The sequence below is a fragment of the Poromitra crassiceps genome (assembly GCF_964638095.1).
Source record: "Poromitra crassiceps genome assembly, chromosome: 4".
In the NCBI taxonomy this organism is placed as follows: Eukaryota; Metazoa; Chordata; class Actinopteri; order Beryciformes; family Melamphaidae; genus Poromitra; species Poromitra crassiceps.
In genome coordinates, this window is record NC_139626.1 from 66,678,755 (window position 1) to 66,687,662 (window position 8,908).

The 8,908-nt window shown below is 43.2% G+C and overlaps 1 protein-coding gene across 1 annotated transcript in view; it reads left to right on the top strand.

Moving 5' to 3' along the window:
* The window catches only part of LOC310775913 (ERO1-like protein beta), a gene marked incomplete at its 5' end in the record, with an annotated part of 64,451 nt that extends 55,755 nt beyond the window's left edge, over positions 1 to 8,696 (top strand). The window contains 3 exons of the mRNA XM_083636037.1: positions 2,465 to 2,551; positions 4,167 to 4,300; positions 8,539 to 8,696. Of these exons, the coding sequence (XP_083492163.1) occupies positions 2,465 to 2,551; positions 4,167 to 4,300; positions 8,539 to 8,599 (282 nt within the window). The 3' untranslated portion in view covers positions 8,600 to 8,696. The remainder of the gene's footprint in view (positions 1 to 2,464; positions 2,552 to 4,166; positions 4,301 to 8,538) is intronic.
* Positions 8,697 to 8,908: the final 212 nt, after the last annotated feature.

Sequence of the window (8,908 nt, forward strand, 5' to 3'; positions counted from 1 at the left end):
GTGAACACACAGCAGAGTGTCGTGTGACATGTTGTGTTTGCAGGAGGCAGCAGGGTTGATATGTTTCTGTGTGTGGTTTGTAGTGGAGGGGTGGAGCAGGTGTCTGTCTGTTCTCTGTGCCTGAGCAGTGAAGCAGACGAGCTTTATTTTCATCAGCTTCACATGCTTTCACTGTGTGTGTGTGTGTGTGTGTGTGCGTGTGTGTGTGTGTGTGTGTGTGTGTGTGTGTGTGTGTGTGCTGCCTGCATGACAAAAGCACACTAAGCCTGTTCCATAATCCTCTCATTAACCAGGGCTGCCTGTAAAACTGGCTCCGTGTGTGTGTGTGTGTGTGTGTGTGTGTGTGTGTGTGTGTGTGTGTGTGTGTGTGTGTGTGTGTGTGATGCTGTCACAATGTCCGACTCTCTGAAAAACGCTTCAAATACAATAGAAGCGTGGCAGGAAACAGGAAGTGTATGGAAGTTGATGTATTTCTGTCATTTAAACAGCAGCACACTATAGATGAGACAATGTACTGTAAAATATATTGACATTCAATGCAGCGCAAGACAAAAATGTGACAGTCTGTATATGGTGTGTCAGGAACATGAATGGTGATATCAGCTCCATGTTATTCTGTCAGGAACATGAATGGTGATATCAGCTACATGTTATTCTGTCAGGAACATGAATGGTGATATCAGCTCCATGTTATTCTGTCAGGAACATGAATGGTGATATCAGCTACATGTTATTCTGTCAGGAACATGAATGGTGATATCAGCTCCATGTTATTCTGTCAGGAACATGAATGGTGATATCAGCTCCATGTTATTCTGTCAGGAACATGAATGGTGATATCAGCTCCATGTTATTCTGTCGAACATGAATGGTGATATCAGCTCCATGTTATTCTGTCAGGAACATGAATGGTGATATCAGCTCCATGTTATTCTGTCAGGAACATGAATGGTGATATCAGCTACATGTTATTCTGCTGTCAGGAACATGAATGGTGATATCAGCTTCATGTTATTCTATCAGGAACATGAATGGTGATATCAGCTACATGTTATTCTGCTGTCAGGAACATGAATGGTGATATCAGCTACATGTTATTCTGCTGTCAGGAACATGAATGGTGATATCAGCTCCATGTTATTCTGCTGTCAGGAACATGAATGGTGATATCAGCTTCATGTTATTCTGTCAGGAACATGAATGGTGATATCAGCTCCATGTTATTCTGTCAGGAACATGAATGGTGATATCGGCTCCATGTTATTCTGTCAGGAACATGAATGGTGATATCAGCTGCATGTTATTCTGCTGTCAGGAACATGAATGGTGATATCAGCTCCATGTTATTCTGCTGTCAGGAACATGAATGGTGATATCAGCTCCATGTTATTCTGTCAGGAACATGAATGGTGATATCAGCTCCATGTTATTCTGCTGTCAGGAACATGAATGGTGATATCAGCTCCATGTTATTCTGCTGTCAGGAACATGAATGGTGATATCAGCTCCATGTTATTCTGTCAGGAACATGAATGATGATATCAGCTCCATGTTATTCTGTCAGGAACATGAATGATGATATCAGCTCCATGTTATTCTGTCAGGAACATGAATGGTGATATCAGCTCCATGTTATTCTGCTGTCAGGAACATGAATGGTGATATCAGCTCCATGTTATCCTGCTGTAGTAATAATCACTAATGAGACTCTTCTTGACCATCACAGTTTCACAAGCTCTTGACTCCATCTAAATGATATTCTTGTCACTTTGTAATGACATTTTTAAATTGTTGTTTACATTGACCTATGGTCATGAAAGTTGGCTCATGACCGAAAAGAACAAGATTGTGGATACAAGCAGATGAAATGGGTTTTGTCAGGAGGGTGGAGGCATCTCATAAGGGGGCATCGCATAAGGGGAGAAGCTCATTCATATGTGAGGGACTCGGAGTAGAGCAGCTGCTTTGTGTAAAAAGGAGCCAGTTGAGGTGGTTCGGGCATCTGGTAAGGAGGAGGCCACCTGGTGGCCTCCCTAGGGAGGTGTTCCAGGCACGTCCAGCTGGGAGGAGACAACGGGGCAGACAGAGGGCTAGGTGGAGAGATCTCCACGTTGGCCTGGGAACGCCTCGGGAACCCCCAGTCAGCGCTTGCTAATGTGGCCAGGGAAAGGAAAGTTTGGGGTTCCCTGCTGGAAGTGCTACGTCCACGACCCAACGCCGGATAAGCGGTTGAAGATGATGCTTATGTTTACATTCATCCTATTCCCACACCCAGAAGTCTCATCCTTTCAGACAATATGAAAAAGTCATAAACATACTTTAGCAACTGAAAGCCAGCAGGTATGAATGAGGTATGCCTGTACTCAGTATGAGGGTTAGGGAATATATCTGAACTTATCTCCAGTCTCCACAGTGAACACAAAGTTCTGACCATCCTCGTTTCGTTTCGTTTCTTCTCTCCCAGGAGGAATTCCGCCTCCATTTTAAAAACATCTCTCGGATCATGGACTGTGTCGGCTGCTCCAAGTGTCGGGTCTGGGGAAAACTGCAGGTAGGACATGTTTGTCTCTTATTATACTTTGGGCTGTGTGTGTGTTTGCTCTAATGGGTTTTAGCAAAATATCTGTACATTTGAATTGATATTCCAACTACTCTGTTTCAAGTACATGAAATCGGTTGGACACACAATGATCATAAGTTTATTTGCATAAAATCTGCTGCTTGGTCTGATGTAATTCTGTTCATGATGATAGTTTAACTCTGCATTTCAGAATAGTCTGGTAGTTTGGAAAACACACACACACACACACACACACACACACACACACTTCTAAGAAGTGACAGCTGGGCAATAGAGGTCCTTTACTACATTTAAGTTTTTCAAATATTTTAATTAATTTGAAGTCTATTCCATATTACAGGGCTTGGCAGTATGCAAAATGCTTCTGCACACAGTCATATTTGAACATTGTTGCCCCATCTAGTGGCACCAAATGGTACAATTGAGAGAAAATGAGAGGGGAGCCAGATAAGGGGACATTCACACCAAAAGCAGTCAGTCAGTCAGAACGCTATGAAAATCATGTCGAGAGCGTGTAATGGCAAAAAATGCTTGTTGTTTGAAACAATTAATCAGTCGCTCATTGAAATGAACAAAGGAGGATTTATTTCCAAGTAATGGTCTGTCTGTATACAGAGAGATACACTCGATTGGAAGTTTCAGAAGAAGTGCCCCAAAAGCTAACTCATATCTATATCTTATAACGAGCAGTGGCTGGGCCCCACCCTCCAGAGTCTGCTGTAAAGTTCCATCACCTCATCAGGAGGATTCAACTCTCACTCTGGTCAAGCAGACCTGGACGTTCTCTCCCTCACATGCCTGAAGGCCTTTGAAGCTCAGCAAGCAGAGATGATTCATCTTAATGATGTTTTTTAATTATGTTTTGGAACTATAGCATATCTCAGATGGGGAAGGCATCAACAATCAATCGATCAATCAATCAATCAATAATTTTCACTGACAAGCGCTTCCATTGTGCACAAAACACAGCGCACAGAGCGTTTTTTTGTACTCCGTTTTGTTTCCCCGTGCAGTCGCGTGCAGTACAGATAGCAGCACAACGACCACATAGACGGTAGCCAGCTGGTTTTGTCTGTTTGATGTTGTTCACTGTCAACATAAAAGACAGATTATTGCCAATTCTGGCAGCAGCGGAGGTCGAGGATTCCTCGGGAGGAGAAAAGGTGGGAGGAGTGGAAAAGACGAGCAGCGCACTTTTCCTCTGATGTCTAAACTTTTTTCAGCTTTAAAACGCCCATAGCGCTCCTCCAAAAACAAAAGACGCCACCAGCGCTAAACGCCAGGGGCGTTCGTTTAGCACGTTTAGCACGTCCTTACATAGAGAATGAATTGCAGAAAGATGCTGGCAGCTCCCAAAACGTTTTTGGTCTGAATGTCCCCTAAAAGGGGTAGAAAACTATTGTTATATTCTGTATTTTGAAAGAAACATGAGGTGAATTTGTCCATTTAAAGAACCCTGAGAAGAAAGAAATGCCCAGAACAGTTGGTGGTAGAATATCTTCTTCTGTTTGGAGAATGAAGTAGCTGCAGATGTGTTAAACAAGATCACTGAGATGTTGATCTGATGTGTGTGTGTTGTTGTCAGACTGAGGGCCTGGGCACGGCTCTGAAGATCCTGTTCTCTGAGAAGGAGATCAAGAACCTCCCTGAACACAGTCCCTCCAAAGGCTTCCAGCTGACCCGACAGGAGATTGTGGCCTTACTCAACGGCTTTAGCAGGTAGGGTCAACATTTCTGAACACACTGCACACACTTGCTTTCACAGTTTTTCTCTGACGCTGTGTCGGAGAGGAGCAAAGACTAGACGACTGCCTTAAGCCTGGTACACACATAAAGATTTTCTAAATCTTAACAGATTTTTTTATCTGTGAGAGACCCCACACATGAAGATAAAAAATCATGGATTGAACAGTTTTGATCGTATTGTGTGTGGTGTGCTCCGATATTCCCAATGCAGCACACCACATACATAATATAATATGTATATAATAAATACATATCTGTCCTACGACAGTCTAGAGTCTCGTCCCCCAAGCCAGAAATCTTGCGTGATCAAACATGATCTAACGTAGTACCCTGACTGACCTGTAGGAGGCAGCCATGTGCGACAGGGCATATAAACTGCCAGGGAGAACGAAAAGAAGAATAACAAGTGTAAACAAACATGGAAGAGGACATGCAGGAAGAGTGTATGATGGTGGTTTTGGGTCTAATTTTTAACTGAAAAATACCAAAGTAGAAGAAAGGAAAAACTATGGACAAAATGGTGGAGACGGCGTGAACATGGACTGTATATGTTACTGCGCGAGCTGGAGGTTCTCAAATGGCTAATGGCTGATGTTATTAGCCTATTAACGCAATAAACGTTATAATAAACGTTAAATAGACTCGGGAGTTGTCGGCTTTCCCCACACACGAGGACTTTTGATCGTAAATATTGAACAGGTTTAATATTTACGGTCTGCCCTGACCATTTTCCGAGCAGATGGTGGGGAGAAATGGACTCTTAACACACCTCACACCACAGGATCATCTTGTAGGATCATCTTTAGAGCCATCAGTTAATCGGGCGTTTGCTGTCCTTGGTCGGAAGGGGGAAAATTGGGCCAAAATCAGCCGGATTATCTTTATGTGTGTACCGGGCTTTACGGGCACGGTGGTGCAGTGTAGGGCTGGGCGATATGACCAAAATCTCATATCCCGATATACGTCATTTCATATCCCGATACCGATATATATCACGATATAGCATATTCTCTGTAAATTCTATTTATAGTTTATATAAAATGACCACATGGCCATTTATTTATGTAGCAGTTAAACCCGTTAAAATGTTGTCAAACCTCACAAAGGATACATGCATTCAGAATACAGATAAGCATGGCTATTCTTTACAACACAAATAATAATAATTAGTTGCAGGGCAGTAGAATGAAACACAAACTGAACCACACCACCAGTTCGATTTTCAAAGAGGACACTAGCATTTGCTATTGATGTGTTTGATTTAAGCACTAATTTGGAATCATATCTAAAAGCGGCCACTAGGCGGCAGTATTTGTTTAGTCAACGTCAAAATACCTACATGTTCAGTAGAAGAAGAATAAAACGGTAGAAGAAGAAGAACAACGTTAACCAACACAACTCACCCAGGGAAAGCTAAAAGCTAAAGCTAACGATAGACGTTTTGTTGTCAGCCCTCAAGGGATTTCCTTGGGATGATGAGAGGAGATGTTTTGCCAGGTTTAACGTTAGGAGGACACACGCAAATATAGATCAACTTAACACAGTGCAAATGCCTGGGTAGGCTAGGCGGACGGATTGGAGGTAACATCTCCCTGTTCTTTAGCCTACTAAACGATAGAGCATCATATCAGACGAAATACATTTTATTTCGTCCAGACGAAATATATCGTCATATCGCCCAGCCCTAGTGCAGTGGTAGCGCTGTTGCCTCACAGCAAGAAAGTCCTGGGTTCAATTCCCTCCTGGGATGCTGTGGCACTGAATGTGTGTGTCTCTTCCCCCATGTCGGAGCTATCTAGTGTATTAATTATCTTTGCTTCACTTAATCTGACTTAATTTCAACGCATCGATGCACATTATGCAAATCGACGCAACTATGTAGTTGATGACGTCGACGCATCGGGACAGCCCTACCGCACAGCTCGCAGATCACGGACCAACAGCAGGGGGAGCTGCAGCTCTGGGAAATGCCTCGTCTTGAGAGAGCTGCACAAGAAACCCAGGATGGCGACGGCCACATTAGGCTTCAAAACAGGAGTAAAAAAAAACACTGGGTGACGTCACGCTGTCCATATTTTTTAGACGGTCGATGTGGGAAGATTTCCCACCGTAGCATCCTTAGAACTCACGCACTTGACGATCAGTCAGATTTAGACTGCACAACATGAGGAAAATCAAGTAAATACTGCTAACATAGACCCCAAACGTTGAATACACCCTTTTCACAGGGGCCATTTTGTGTCGAAAAGGCAGGGTAAACACAGGTGCAAGCAAGACACTAATGAGGGTTTCCAACTTCCATTTGTCTATAGCAGGGATACTCAACTTGCTTTGCCCGGGGGCCACTTTCGTGAAATGATAGAAGGCCAGGGGCCAGTTAATAAACAATCAATATACATTTTTCTATAGCGGATTGTAGGTTTTTGTGGTGTCAGCCGGAGTTTAGTCTGACAATGTTGTGCACACCGGATAGTTAGATATAAGTACATACATAAGTGCCTGGGTAGCGAGCAGACGGCTGTATTTGACAATTTAGCAGCTAAATCATAGATTATTGAAAGATATTCCATATTCCAGACTGAAATGCTATAACAGAAGTGGAGTATTGGCCAGAATGACATGAACATTTTGACACTTATTCAGCGGGTATCTTGCATGTTGCGTTCAGGTGCACTGTAAAAAACAAAAAAACAAAAACAAATTGCAATTCCATCGCGGGCTACATAGGGGGCGCCCGCGGGCCGCCAGTTGAGTATCACTGGTCTATAGCCTATGCGAGTGATGCGTGATTTCTACTCGCACATAGGATAAGCACTAACCACGCCCTGTGGCGCCGGGATTGGCCAGGAGCATTGAAGCTTGGGACTAAAGCACCTGGGTTTTTTCATATTTTAAAATAAAGATGTTTAAAAAACTATTGCTTGTTACATTTTCAGTGCTGTACCTTTTCTCTGGGTAAGAATTGAGCTTGAAATTAACGATATGATACATTATATTATATGAGCTATGATGAACGTGAACACAACACCGTTTATATTATTGCATGTTTTTGTAGATTGTGTACATTGTGTAGATTACAATTATTATGCTTATTATTATTATTACTATGCTAAGGAAGGTAGGTGACCATAATTCATTTCAATGTCCGCTCTCGAAATCGCTGTCCCTTCTCAAGAGCTATTCAGTTGGTTCATGAAATCGCTGGGCTGCGTGCCCTCCAGTGTTGCTCCTGGCCAATCCCGGCGCCACAGGGCGTGGTTATTGCTTATCCTATGTGCGAATAGAAATCACGCGCCAGTGATACTCAACTGGCTTTGGCCGGGGGGCCACTTTTGCAAAATGACAAGAGGCCAGGGGCCAGTTAATAAACGGACATTAATCATTATCCTCATTATCATTAATAATATTCATCTTTATGTCGCAGATTGTAGGTTTTTGGGTTAGGGTTAGCAGATTGTAGGTTTTTGGGTTAGGGTTAGCAGATTGTAGGTTTTTGGGTTAGGTTTAGGGTTAGCAGATTGTAGGTTTTTGCGTTAGCGTTAGCAGATTGTAGGTTTTTGGGTTAGGGTTAGCAGATTGTAGGTTTTTGCGTTAGCGTTAGCAGATTGTAGGTTTTTGGGTTAGGGTTAGCAGATTTTGGTTTAGGGTTAGCAGATAGGGTTAGGGTTAGGGTTAATCAAATGTCTCTGAACTGACCGGTCAATTGGGAGACTTTGTGCACACAGGATAGCTAGTTAAGTTAAGTGCATATAAGTGCCTGGGAGCTCAGTCAAACTTCATTATTTTAATGTTAGTTTTCATGGTGAATTACTCTCTGTGAGCGACTCAAGCTGAAGCTGAAACTACACACAGCCTGTTTGGGCTTTGGAGGAGGGGCAGAGTGCACCGCTGCAAGGGAAAGGGGTGCGCTGGATTTACAACACAATACAAAACCATCACATTCTGAGTGTGAATGCAGGGTGCGTGTAAATAAAATGATTTTTGTTATTCGTTGCATTTCAGGAAGTCTGCGATGTGTTTTATTGCAATATGTTCATATTGCGATGACGATGAAAGTACGATTCATCGTGCAGCCCTAGTTCACACGATGATCCTATCGCAACTATCAGTTATTTCTGTATACTTCAAATGTGACAGTTGTTTTGTTACATGTTTCTCTCTTTCTCTCCCATCCTCCCACCCTCTCTCTCTCCCTCCTCTCTCTCTCTCAGGTTGTCCACCAGCATACAGCAGCTGCACACATTCCGCTCTCTGTTGAAGGAGAAGAGGTAACAGCCGCTCCTCCCGGCCAGCAGGTGGCACCAGCCCACAGGGAACTGCAATAGTCTTATCCTAGCCCAGAATAAGGCCTTCTTCAGGGACATCTGGATCAACACTGAACCCACCCACCCAGTTAAACCTCTGTTTTCCTGTAACACCACCCCTACTTTTTTGAAAGGTCTCAAAGATCTTGAGCGCTAACTTTCAGCCTATTGCTTTTGTCAAATGGACTTAAAGTCATGAATCATCCAGAGACACCCCCCTTGCCCCACTCTCTCTCTCTCTCTCTCTCTCTCTCTCTATTTTTGTCAAAATGGTCAG